General features: G+C 45.5%; 1 protein-coding gene across 1 annotated transcript in view; it reads left to right on the plus strand.

Moving 5' to 3' along the window:
* The first annotated feature begins 6,163 nt into the window (after positions 1 to 6,163).
* The window catches only part of LOC121477403 (collagen alpha-1(I) chain-like), a 107,308-nt gene continuing 99,180 nt past the window's right edge, over positions 6,164 to 14,291 (plus strand). The window contains exons 1-2 of the mRNA XM_041731657.1: positions 6,164 to 6,799; positions 7,250 to 7,395. Of these exons, the coding sequence (XP_041587591.1) occupies positions 6,164 to 6,799; positions 7,250 to 7,395 (782 nt within the window). The remainder of the gene's footprint in view (positions 6,800 to 7,249; positions 7,396 to 14,291) is intronic.

The following is a 14,291-nucleotide window of genomic DNA, read 5'->3' on the forward strand; positions in this document are numbered from 1 at the left end:
TGGAGGTAAACGTACAGAGCAGGTGACTGAGATCCCACAGGGGGGTGATTTATACAGCTTTCATGAAATGAACTTGAAGAGACTTGAGCTGACAGCCAGTGGTTCATGGAAGAAGTACAGCTCAGGGAGTGTGAGTGTCTGGAGAATGTAAGGAATCAATTGCAGTGAGTTGAACTACAGTGCGTGGGAACAGGGGAAGGAAAAGGCCTGTTTTCAGAGCACAGAATTTCAGAACTGGACCCTTTAAGGTGGAAACATACTAGATAATGACACCATCTGGGGTGTGGCCATGCCATTCAAAGACAATGAATATCTGGAGGTAGATACCATTGGAGTGGATATGATGTTGTTGATGAAGTATTAATGTGGAGGCTCTAGGAACTCTGGTCTTGGCAAAGGTTGAGGTGGAGGCAGAACACTGAATCAGGGCAGAGTCCTCAAAGAAGAGAGGGGTAGTGGAATGAGCAGTGACCCACCACAGGGTGCCCAAGGGAGAAGTAGGAAGGAAGATGGCGCAATATTGCTGGGACTGCTCTCCAGAAGCCAGGAGGAGGGAGCTTTTTCTTCTTCCTCCAAGGTGGAGGAAGAAGGCACTTGAGAAAGCAGCCCCAGCTCAGCTTGAGGGGTTTCTATGAAGGCACAATGCCTGAGGGAATGATCTCTGGAGGGGATCTAAGGTTTCTATAAAATACAGTGGAGGGCCTAAGGAGACAGTAGATTCTCAGAGAAAGAGGTGGCCTGGACAGGGGAGAGAATTGGAGAGGGTGGCTGTAAGGATCGGAAGTGAAGCAGACTTCCTTTGTCCCCCATCCTGATGGAGGTAGGTGGGGAACTAACAAAAAAGGACTGATGTCAGCCCAAGAATCATGCTTTTATCTCATTTATCATACAGGGGCTTTTAGCTGTTCTGTTTTCTTTCTTAAAGAGGCACTACCTAGTTCTGAACTCTCTTTGAGAAACCAATAAGCTGTTTTGTTTTTCAAATTTATGGTGATGGTCCAAAATCTTCCCCAGATGTCAGACAATGCATGGGAATGTGCAATAGGGCATGGGAGATTGTACCTGTGTTCCCAAAGAAAGATTGCCATATACTTTTTCTTCTAAAAGGTTTAAAAGATTAAACTGATCAACCAAAATACTAAGAAATCATTTGAGAGATTTGCGGCCTGATACACCAGAACACATACAGGGTTAGGAACTTTTCCATATTTAACTCAAAGTAAAATACTAGGCAGGTTTAGAGTGGCATTATGAGACATTTCCAAGGGGTTGTAGTTACTTTTGCTTTTATTTATTTATTTTAGAGAGACAGAAAGAGAGCACGAGTGTGTGTGGGGGGGTGGCAGGCAGAGGGAGAGGGAGAGAGAATCTCAAGCACACTCCTCACCGAGCATGGAGCCCAGTGTGGGGCTCAATCTTAAGACCCTGAATTCTTGACCTGAGCTGAAAAGAGTCATACACTTTACCAATTGAGCCACCCAGGGACCCCATTACTTTTGCTATCAAATGATGTGTTTATATTTTAAGACTATGATAAACATTTTATTTTATTTTTTATGTTTTTAAATATATTTTAAAAATGTATTTATTTGAGACGGTGAGAGACAGAGGGCACAAGGTGGAGGGAAGGGTCAGAGGGAGAAGCAGACTCCTCACTAAGCAGGGAACTGATGCAGGATTTGATCCTGGACTCCGGGATCATGACCTGAGCCGAAGGCAGATGCTTAACCGAGCCACCAGGTGCCCCATCATAAACATGTTAAACCATATAACATGTTATAGAACCTGATGATTTATATAATTAAAAAATCTCAACTCAGAAAGTATAAGCTATGTAAGTTATTATAAGCATACTTAGCACTATTTTTTAAAAAAGATTTTATTTATTTATTCATGAGAGACACACACACACACACAGAGAGAGAGAGAGAGAGAGAGAGAGAGAGAGGCAGAGATATAGCCAGAGGGATAAGCAGGCTCCATGCAGGGAGCCCGATGCGGGACTCGATCCCAGGACCCCGGGATCATGCCCTGGACCGAAGGCAGGCACTCCACTGCTGAGCCACCCAGGTGCCCCACATGCTTAGCACTATTGGTTTAATATGTCAAGTGAACCAAGCCCATACATTAAAATTTAAATATCTCACTGTTTTTCCACTCTAGTGATTGAATCAAGCTATGGAAAACACAGCTTCATTGTTTTCATCTAACATTTCAAATATCATCAGCTCCTGGGAGAAAACTGCTAAGCAAATTAGTTTTCCAGTTCTAGAGATATGTCAAAACAGATGTTGGCATTTTGCTATTTATAAAGAGTTACTCTAACGTGTTTATAGTCTTTCTTCCCTTGCTCTCGCCCTGATTTCTTTCTTCCTCTCTTCCTCCTCCCTTTTCCAACTTGCAATTTGTCTTATATAGCATTTAAGAGTGTTTGATGTTAAGTGATCTGCCTCTAGGGTTCTGACCAGATGGAAAGGAAGGGCACTAAGACAAGATGGTGCTGAGCCTGGTGGGGAGTGGAAGGGATGGTCCTGGTTTCCAAGCTAACAACAGGTGGGAGCTGATAAGGATAAAATAGAGCTATCTAGGGAATTCCCAGAACCAAGAGCTTCCGGGTATCACCAGTACCTTTGGTTCCAGAGCACCTCCCGGTGACCATTTAGGGATTGGCTACTCCTTACCCCTCAGTTGGCCTCCTCTAGCCCTCCATCCTTGCCTTCCTCTCTTCTGGCTTCCTCTCCTTGCCCTGCCCCCTCATCTTTGGATTTCCCATGTGGAAATGAACAAATGCATTTGCAGTAGGTCAGTTCAGTTGGGAGCTGTCTGGTGGTCATCAGATCTGGGATGAAAGTGGGTGGCATCACCTCCTCCAGAGGGCCATCCTGACTGTTGAGCTCATGTGATGCAGGCCAAGTTAGACCTGGTCCTCTCTGAGATGCTCTCTTTCATAAACCTTCCAGGCTGAATAGCTTCCTTCTGCCTTTTCTTGATTTTTCTCTCCTGGTCAGCCCTGAGCTGAGAAGAGCACTACAGGCCTTCACAATGCTGATGCACCTGCTGAAGGCCAGGAGCAGAAATCTGGCTTAGTAGGAGGGGGAGGAGCTTGCTTGACAGAGTATTTACCTATGGCATTCGGGACTCATGAGACCTGTGTCCAAGTGTCACCCGGGGTGGGCAGCCTTGTCTCATGGGACAATCACAATCCACACTGATTAGCACACAGACCTGAGTTTTCTCATCTCAAACCTTCAATCATAGACATTGGCTCCTTCTAGAGCAGTCTGGAACACTATAGGTCCCGTTCTAGGTCTTCTCCTGCTGTAATAACACAATGTAACCTAACATCTACTATGGACTATTGAGGGATGGTATTTCTTGAGCCTCATCCCATATTGTCCTAAGGCAGCTCCACATGGGAGTTACTGCCTGCCGGACATATCTGTATGACACATAGTTCAGAGAGAAGGTAATTTGAATTTTGCTTGATGGATATTTTCTAATATAGTAGCTCCAAGTACTAGTGAAATATTAACTTCATGTCTTTGGGTAAGAAATTGAATGGAACTTCTTTAATTTCACTCCAGGATGGAGCCTCATCATTGCAGATGCCACCAGGCTTTAAGGTAAGGGTGTGAAATGTCAGCTCTGTGTGTTGGGTGACCAGATGTCCATCTACTGCATGGGTGTTCTTTTATGAATAAACTCTAAAGACCAACATGGACGTCCTAGTGATTTCTCTACAGACCCTGACAAAGGGCAACCAAAGTTGTCACTGACTGGTTTTGAATGAAAACCGCACATTCAGAGAGGAATAAAATGCTTTAAAAAGGAAAAAGAATTAAAATGAGTGCGAGTCCAGTTGTCACAGTTAGTCTTGACCTTTAATGTCCGTAGAAACAAGAAAGGAACAAAAGAGGAAAACAAAGTAAATCCTTAACCAATAGAGATATAATAAAAGCAGAAAAATTTAGAATGCTGATTTTTATAAAATTGATATATCACTGAACTTTTGAAGTTGACATAGTAGTGGTTGAAGGAAGCTCAGGAGACAATGTTTTCATACATGCAACATTTTCTAGATTTGAAAGGCTTTTGCTAACTCCCTCTCAAGAGACTGAGGAAGATGCCATCCACAGAGTGATAGGCAAGAAAACTGTTAGTTTTAAAAGGGCCCGTGAGAGGGAAACAGTGTCTGACTGGACAGCGTGAATGAGAAGGAGGCAGTAATTGGGAGCTCCAGTCCGAAGCTATTCGGTTTTGAGGCAAATTCAGATGTACAGAATATTTTACATTTTAATAGTTTGGGAAGATTATGATCACATATTCTAGAATGTTTTTCCAAACATTTGGTATGATATTCAGTGTTTTTTCAAAATTATTTAACTTATAATATATTGAACATACATTTGAGAAGAAAAAATTTTAGAGACCTTGGATGATGCTAAATATAAGAGCAATATATTGTGTTTGTATATTGGCTTTAAAGATTTTATTTATTCATTCAGAGAGAGAGAAAGGCAGAGAGACACAGGCAGAGGGAGAAGCAGGCTCCATGTAGGGAGCCTGATGCAGGACTAGATCCCGGGTCTCCAGGATCACATCCCAGGCTGCAGGGGGTGCTAAACTGCTGCGCCACCAGGGCTGCCCTGTATATTGGCTTTAAAACTTCCAAAGGGCATCCTTGCCTCCTAAAAAATGGAATGCTCAGGGATGCCTGGGTGGCTCAGTTGGCAAAGCATCTGACTCTTGATTTCAGCTCAGGGCTGAGATCTCAGGTTGTGAGATTGAGCCCTGCTGGGGTGGGAGTGTGCTTGAGATTCTCACCCTCTCCCTCTGCCCTCTCTCACTCTTAAAAAAAAAAAAAAGGAATTCTCAAAATAATCTGGCAAGTTGTCAAAGAGGACCATGGTTGCTCACTCATACGAATGAAGCTGGTTAAGGACTCAAGCTGCCTGGACTCAAACTCCAACTCTCAGGTGCTGCCACTTCCTGGGTCCCTGGGGTTTTAATGAACCCCTCTATGCCTCAGTTTTCCATCTGCAAAATGAGGATCATTATAACACTGATTTCATAGGGACATATTAACGATTCATTGACTTAATTCATACAAAGCACCTAGAAAAATCCCTGGCTGGACAGGAATGTAATTTCAACAAATGTAAGCAGTTGTTACTGCTATTATTAGACTGAGCTCAAATACAAGTAACATCTCAAGAAGTACTATTTCATCAAATTGTCCCTGTGGTAGCTGGGAGCCTGCACAATTATAAAGGGAAAAGTGTGCAGCATTTGAAGAGTAGAAAGACACTCTAACACGAAGAACAAACACATGTCCATAACGAGAGACAAGCTGTAACTTCTGGGCAGAGATGCGCTCTTGGGAGTCCTTAAGAGTTTCATAAAATCATAGACAAGCTGCCATTGCCCATCGCAGAGGTGCCAATACGGAGGAAGCCATCTAGGTTTTTGGTTGTTTTGTGCGATACAGAGAAATTTGTCAGAGCAAAGCCATTTCCTGCCATCGGCGATGATGGAAGAATTTGCGTGAAGATGGAGCATTTGCATTGCTCCCAGGAAGAAAGGTTTTCTCTTACAGCTGAGGGAATATATCCTCATTAGTGGGCATTCTTCAAAAAAGGCATGAGATACTTTAATTCACTGAGAAATTATGGCCAAGACTGCTGTGCTCAGTCAAGGTCACTAATTAGGCTCTCTGCACTTGAGAGAATTAGAGAAAGATAAGAGTGTTTGAGGCCAGGTAGATATTTTATTTTATTTTTATTTTTATTTTATTTTATTTTATTTTATTTTATTTTATTTTAATTTTGTTTCATCTGTTTTCTTCTTGGCAAAAGAAACAGTAATAGACATCTAGAGTGTTGCAGCTGTCAGGTTAAAAAAATGACCTTCGTATGCATCTATTTTACATGTTTATATGCTTTTCAAGGCTTCTGGGGAGAAAGGCAGATGCTGTGGAAAGTCCGGGCACCGCCGGGGGTGGTGTGTCTGGGATGCCAGCAAGGAGAAGTGGCAGAGGGAGGGCGCCGCTGCCCGAGCAGCCCTAGAAGTAGGAGCCCAGGTATGGGGCGCTGCGGGGGTGGGATCTGGGAGCTCTCGGGAAGTCCCCCCCCCCCCTTTGCCACGGCAGCGCGGGTGCCCTTCCATGCGGAGCCCCGAGCTCCCTGGCCCCCGAGGCCTGCGGACCGGGGACGAGGGTCAGCGCCCTTGGCGTCACCACCCGCTCTCGGAGGGGGGTGCGGAGTGGTCCGGCCCCGGGCAGACGGAGGGCAGGAGTCGCTGGGTTGAGGGAGGTGAGGAGACCAGGGGCCCTTCCGGTGAGGGGCTGGGAGCCGGCTCCTGCCCGGAACGCGGCCCGGGGCTCCCAACGCCCTGGGGTGGGGGAGGGCTGAGCCCGCGGAGCGAGTGTGCGGCTCCCGGGCATCTACCCGTCCCCCGCGGGGCACCTGCGCGGCGTCCGAGGAGCACCCACCCGTCCCCCATAGAGCACCTGCCCGGCGTCCGAGGAGCACCCACCCGTCCCCCGCGGGGCACCTGCGCGGCGTCCGAGGAGCACCCACCCGTCCCCCGCGGGGCACCTGCCCGGCGTCCGAGGAGCACCCACCCGTCCCCTGCGGGGCACCTGCGCGGCGTCCGAGGAGCACCCACCCGTCCCCCGCGGGGCACCTGCGCGGCGTCCGAGGAGCACCCACCCGTCCCCCGCGGGGCACCTGCGCGGCGTCCGAGGAGCACCCACCCGTCCCCCGCGGGGCACCTGCGCGGCGTCCAAGGAGCTGCTGGGGTAGGACGTGGTGAACCTGCTGGTCCGGCAACCGCCTGAGCACACCTGCTCCGAGGCACCTGCTGCCTCCTCTCTCTCCAAGGAAGCGGGTCAGAGAACGCTCGCACGTGAGCTCCAGCTGCGGATAAACGCAGTGAACTCGGGGCTCGCAGGGGAGCAGCGTCACCTCACCGCCCTGGTGGTGCAGTGAATGTGGGGCTTTGTCCGCAGGACACAAGGACACAATCCCTGCGCACGTGGGGAGGGGCCCGAAAGCCCCTTCAGGACAGTCTGGCACAGGCGGGGATGACAGGAGGGACGAGGCCCAGTATGCGCTCCCATTTCAGGCGTGTGGAGGGTTTAACAGTTGCCCCCACATGGATAGGATCCGCGTTCAGTAAGGAACACCCCAAGTTAAACGCTCTTTTCTTCGCCCCCTTCTCACTTATCCATGTCTTATTGTCCTCTCAGAGGGAGGCCACCTGCCACACCATCTTCACTGACTCCATCCGACCACCTCACCACGGACCAGGGACCTGCACCTACTCAGATAAACATAATTTAGCAAAAACCAACCTTTTCACAGCCGCCAGGTGTAAATACGAATCTACTGTTGGGTAGGAGCAATCTCAGAGGAAGACGCCTTTCTGAAAATTCTGATCTTTATGTAACATTACATGGAAAGAAGACTCTGTGAGGCCGGAATTAGTTGTCAGTGAGGGATCGGTTCCTGGGTGTCGGCGTTATGGGGGTCAGGGCCCAGGGAGGCCCCCGAGATGGGAAGGGGCCCTGACCTGAAAAGGCAGGAATGGAGCAGATGAAGGGTGGGGGTTGAAAACCAGTAGTTGGGACATTTTAAGCAAAGCAGGGGCAGGGCCAGCAGAGGAAGTGAGGGTGTCCCAGGATGGTGCAGGGAGGCTGGGGAGTCTGGGGAGCAGCACGTGTGTGGGGAGGAGCTGAGAGGAGTCAGGTCAGGAAGAGCCTGAACAATGAGGGGCTTTGGGTACTTTTGTCAAAACACAAAAACAACTCTTATCCTGGGGCCTAGTGGCTTTAATCTCTTGTTGTCAGTTGTGGGGCTCCCTACCTTTTTTTAGGTAAAACACTGAGGTTAAACAGGGGTGTGTAGAACAGTGAGGTGGGACAGAGGTATGGCTGAGGCTGAGGTGTGGGGAGACCTTCTTTTGCTGAGCTGTTACCAGGGCCAAGGGCACTGGTCCCAGTCTAAGCCTCCAGGTCAGCCTGCTACTGAGGGATGACTCTGCTGGGCCGGGATGGTGCATCCACAGAGCCAGAGGTGCCCAGGTGAAAAAGGGGGTGCAATTCCAGAGAGAGAGAGAAAGAAGGAGGGAGGAAAGGTCAGGAGAGAATGGAGGGCCCTGGGCAGGGCTGAAGCCTCCATTAAGGAGGGCCTTGGGGGGTGACAGTCAGCAGCTGTCCCCCCCGACAACCTGGAGAGCAGGATGCAGGGTGAGCTCAGGGCTTCGAACATGGCCAACTATCTTGTGGACCTGCAAACCAATCACTGCCAGCTTTCCAATGTAGTCAGAGTATTTTCTGGAAGCTTCTCAGAAAACAAGTTTCAACAGTGCAATAAAATTACAATGGGATCTGGGTAACAGCAAATCCTCGTGTTGGACTGCAGATAAAGTTTTGGAGCCAGTGAAGGTTACCCTTTGTGAGGAATGCCAAAGTCATTTGGAACCAACAATGAGTTCTTATCCAGCCCAGGTAGGAGCAGCATTCTACCCACCGTGCCCAAATCTAATACCACCAATATAAAGAAAAAGATTACGTGTTTGGAAACAATGCACAGGAGGGGATTAAGGGCAGAAATCCCGGCATGTCTCAATCCTACATTCATCCTACCAGAATTGGGCATTGATGTTTACAGCACTTTGACAGCTGGAGGTGGAAAACCAAGTTAATATGTCCAACTCTAAAATGGCTGCATTAGAAAGAAGGTTGCCGATTTTGGCCTCTTTTGGGAAGAAGGTCATTGTATCTGCTAAATTACACTGGATTTTCTTCTTTGTGATAGGATGAGTTTTGAAGAGAGAAACTATTTCCTCTGGGGAAGCTGGTCTACTTTGCTTTTATATCACCTCAGAGTACTGTGACCAGCATATCCCAGAACTAAGCCTTCTTTTTCCCTGCAGCTTGCTCTACTAATGCTCAAAGAATAGCTTTAAGAAAATAATAAAGAAAAAATTCCGAAAAAGTTCTGATACCTAATGCCTTACCATCCAAAATGCTGTGTGAAAACAAAATGCCCGAAGTCCCTTAAACTACATTATTTGTTAAAAAAGGAAGATTTTGCTAATTAGAATTAAGGCGGATTGTATTGAGCTGATGGTGAGAAAAACACTTTGCTTTCCATGTTTGAATTACTACTGTTTGATCGCATTACATAGTTAAAATGACTTTTACCAGTCATGTTGCATCAGGGCCCACTCTAATGACCCCATGTCACCCTAATTACCTCCTTAAAGATGCCATCTGTGAATACATCCAAAATCTGAGGTCCTGGCAGTTAGAGCTTCAATGGCATGAATTTTGTGAGGACACAATTCAACTCATAAGAGTCACTGTAGAAAGTCTGACAGTGACTCTGTAAGTGACTCTAGGCTCACATTTATCTTCTGGAGATTTTGAGACTGATGATCTGCCTTTACCAACTCTCTTCTTATCCTGATTTTTCTGTTTCTGCTTATAATACCTCAGTCTCTTGAGGCACCAGGACAAAAATGAATAAATAAAAAGCAAACAATAACAATGAAACCAAAAGCCCTCAGTGTTAACTATGACTTCTTTCTCCGTATCTCATTTCTAAGGCTTAATGACTATTCCTTTGAAATGACTTTCACTTCTGTCCCCTCATAATTTTACCCCACTTAGCCTCTTCTCTGTCTCACATTATGGCCAGACTACTGGCTTATTTTCCTGACTGTAACACAGTGAAGTTTCTAGCACAGTGCTTGAATAAGTAGTGCCATAGTCTTTTCCCTTCAAGAGTATTTTTCTGAACTTCCTGTGATTCTAGGGGGCTGTACTTTTCACAGACAATCTCTTTTCTCTTTTCTTTCTTTTCTTTTACTTATTTGAGAGAGAGACAGAGATAGCAAGGGAGAGCAGGAGCAGTGAGGAGAGGAAGAAGTAGATGCTGCACTGAGCAGGGAGCTCAACATGGGACTCAATCCCAGGACCCTGAGACGATGACCTGAGCTGAAGGCAGATGCTTAACCAACTCAGCCACCAAGGTGCCCCATTCACAATTTCTTGACTCCTCTTTGGACCACAATAAGGTTACCCTTTCTGCCTCTTTGAAAGTGAGTGTTGACTTCCTCACCAGATTTGACCAGTGAAAGGTGAAAAGAGGTGACAGACGTTTCTTCATGGTGGGCTGCCAGTCAAGGGCCTCACCCACCTCACCACAGGAGCATAAAATGACTAATCTGATGACCCCTCTTCCTCAGAACTCAGTGAAACCTGGGGCCCCAAAGGGACCCATCTGAACCCATTCTCTTCCCATCTGAGCCCATTCTCTTCCTTTCTTATATTTACATCTGGATCCTGTGTGTGTGTGTGTGTGTGTGTGTGTGTGTGTGTGTGTGTGTGTGATATGCTTTTTTGTGTTTCAAGGTTGGAATTGGGTTTCTTATTCTCATACTGGTGTTAATTTCTATTTCCCCCCAGCACCCACCAGTAAGTCTGTATGACTGCCTTTGAGTCTATAGACCAAAAATCTATAAGAATCTCCCAGTTGACTGTAGAAATTACTAATTCTGTCTCCCCCTATTATCTTAAGTATTTCCAATGATTGCAACTTTTTGCAGAATGAATTGCTAAGTCTAAGCTCTAACTTACTCTGCTCAACACCTGCCACCATCTATCTACGGTCGTTTCTCCCTGTTGCTCTGCAGGGACATAGGGTGTTGCTCGTGAGAAACCTGAGCCTCCCTTACACGTCATGCTGTCCCTCTTCCTGCCCGTGCCCATTCATCTAGAATGCTCGACACTCTCGACTCCATTAAGAGAATTCACACTTGTTCTTCCAGACTCAAAGCAAAAGCCAAACTTTCTGTAAGCTTCCTTTGGTTACTAATCTTGACATTGGGAAATAATGCGGATCTACCCTCAGTTGTAGAGGCACCTTGAGGTGTTCAAAGGAAGTAAACCTGCATATCTTGATTGCTGACTTGTGCTTGCATCCTCACTGGTTAATATTGAGAAGTATCACCTAGCCTTTTTTATACTCTAAACTTATTGAGAAAATCGCAAGAATTAATGTTTATTAAGAACAAACCATGTAGCCTGAGACCAACTTCTAGTAATACTTGTCTGTCATCACGTTGTTTTGTGGTTGTGTGTGCATCATGTCTCATAGGTTGTAACTCCTCTAAGGACAGACTGAGGTGGCATGTATGATTAAAGTGCCTTGCAGAGAGGTGTCTTGGAGAAAAAAGGGCTTTAATACACACCACTGCATCGATAAACTAATCATAGAAGAATATGATTAGAAGATAGCTATATCCAACAGTACTACTTATACAGTATAGATTTCAGAAATTGGAATCGCTAGATAAGCATCAATTCCAATGAGAGTTTATAGAACTTTCATAATCTTTAGGAAAATGATATCTTTAGCAAAATCAATGTAAAATGTCTCTGTGCTTTAAAGTGACCATATCAAAACATATTTTGATATTGTTTCTTTAAGTCCTGGCACCTCATTTTTTCGCCCTGGATTCAAGGTAGTGTAATTGGTATGACTAAGAACAGTTTTCTTTGTAAAATGAAAAAAAGACAAAAATTACATTCACAACTCTATTCCTATAAGTGCTTGTATTTCAGATTGTGCTGCATTGAGGCATACACGTCTCTTATTTGTCTTTCAAGAATAAAATCTATGAGGGCACCTGGGTGGCTCAGTCAGTTAAGGGTCTGCCTTTGGCTCAGGTCATGATCCTGAGGTCCTGGGATCGAGTTCTGCATCGGGCACCCCACTCAGTGGAGAGTCTGCTTTTCCCCCTGCCTGCTGCTCCCCTGCTTGTGCTCTCTTTCTCTCTGTCAAATAAATAAATAAAATCTTTAAAAAAGAGAATAAAATCTATGGCTTTTCGATTCTGTACTCTTTGGAGAAAAATAGAAGCCTTGGGGTATATTTTCTTGGCCATGCAATTATTTATGATCGTCTCTGAGCTCCTCAATCACAGGAAGCCTCTGACTGCAGCTGCAAACATCTCCTTTTCTCCTATTAGACAGAAGCACATTCTTTATCAAGAGTTATAAAACTCTTGGGCATCTGATAAGACTCCAAATGACCTGGATTTGTCCCTAATGTTTGAATGAAATGAACAAAGCACTGAGACTGGCATTGCCTTTCAGGCTAATCTAGATAAAGTCCTCTCATTCCATCCTTGAGGAAACTGAGGCAGGAGTGGTGAAGTGACTTCCTAGGCCACAGGTCTCACTGGGGCAGAGTCAGGGCTGGGACTCCCCCCACCCCCACATCTTCTTGCATTCAGTTTCTTGGGATGGGGTCTCCCGAGTGTGTATTTGTCCTAGCACCTGGAGCAGCCTGTGTGGGCTCCAGGTGCTAGGTGGAGCTATCTCCACGTGGGCTATCTCCTCCCAGTGTTACCTAGGTCCCTAAGAAGGTCCTCTCTCTCTCTTCAGCCAGGCAGCCGGGCATGAAGTGCCCCAAGCCACATAAAGCCACAGCTACTCATGACCTGTCCTCAGCACTGTCTTTATTCTTAACCTAGTTGTCTATAGACAAGACTGATCTTCTGACCTCATTAAGGAGATGTATCAATACACCTGTCTCCTGGGGTCGTCACATGTTCACAGAGTTCTGTTGTGCCTGCGGTGGGTTTGCAGTATTTTAGAGAACCAGGAGTGCTGAAATAAAGAGCATGCCATCAATAAAAGCCAGTAGATCAGGGGAAGTATATTTTATCAATGGAGCAGGGAGTGGATTTATAGTGCACAACTGTGCATTATGACAAGTAAAAATAGCTTTTTTTTCATGTTCTGGAGAAATTTCATTTCTTAACTACAAGGGAAGTGTTCAGTTTGCTATTACCCTGTTGAGGGTAGAGATAGAGATTAAGAGCATCTGTGAGGATCCTGGAACTAATTATTTTACATTCAAGAAGCCACTGTGGAGAGTCTTCCATAGGCAAAGCATTGCCATGGGGGTTGTTTGGGATCTGAGATGATCACAGGCTCTGCCCTCCAGGAGCTCATAATTCATTAGATGTTTATGTAAGAATTCGAGAGAGACTTTGACAAGTTCCAAAGGAGTGGTAAAAACAGTAACTTAATTCAGAGGAAGGGGCAGCCAGGTTCCCACTGCATGTGTAGAAGGAAAGAAGGAAGACCCTTTCTTCACGTCTTTTGATTTCAGCAAAGTAGCATGAGTAGAGTATCAGGAGGGCAAACTACACTGTGTGCTTTCCTAAGACTCATATTGGGAAGAGCCTTTTACCTGAGCATTCCAGTGTCAAACATGGATGCTCATCACAGTTCTAGAAAGTCATCGCTTCACTCAGCAGAGATTCTTCTTATATTGAAGGTTGTGTGTGAGCCTGTACTTTAGAATATTTCTAAGTAAACAACAATTAATTCTTAAAATTAGGGAGTTCACGATACAAGATTTTCAAACATTATGAAAGTTTTATTATGATGTTATCTGAAGTTGGGTTTTAAGCGATACCTTTGATCTAGGCCTCTGTGGGACCTTCAGAGGTCCCACAAATTAACCTTTCCCAAGATCCTATGTTGACTTTTATCCCATTTTCATTGGGAATGCCCACTATGTTAGATCTAAGGACAGACATTAGTGCAGAAGTGAGAAAAATCAGAGAGCTATTTGAAGAGGTGGTGTAAGGCAGCCTTAGCTCGCAGATTACTTTTTCTTTCTGTTTAATATATGCATATTAATATATACATATTTTTCTCTTCCAGACTCTGTTTTATTTGTGAAAGGAAATACTTTATCCTAACCATATCTACCATGGTTTATGGCATACAGCAGCTCCTTCCTGGGAACTAGATTAAAAATGAATAAAGGAATGGATGAATGAATAAATGGGAGAATGTTCATCATTTCCACTTTTTAAAATTTAAAAAATTTTTAAAATATTTATTTATTTATTTATTCATGAGAGACACAGAGAGAGGCAGAGACACAGGCAGAGGGAGAAGCAGGCCCCATGCAGGGAGCCTGATGCAGGATTCGATCCCAGGACCCAGGGATCACGCCCTGAGCCGAAGGCAGATGCTCAGCCGCTGAGCCACTCAGGTGTCCCCATCATTTCCACTTTAATAATGAACCAGTCATTCATATTACAAACACTCCTGACCCCACAGAACTTGAATGTGCATAAAATTGGAGGTTGATGTTTTGTGACAACCGCATACTGCACACACAGGGCTGAATTTACCATGATGACACTAGCAGGGGGCAATGTCCAGGCTTTTGTAAATAGTCATGAAACTTGAAGTC

This window comes from Vulpes lagopus, chromosome 17 (assembly GCF_018345385.1).
Source record: "Vulpes lagopus strain Blue_001 chromosome 17, ASM1834538v1, whole genome shotgun sequence".
Lineage (NCBI taxonomy): Eukaryota > Metazoa > Chordata > Mammalia > Carnivora > Canidae > Vulpes > Vulpes lagopus.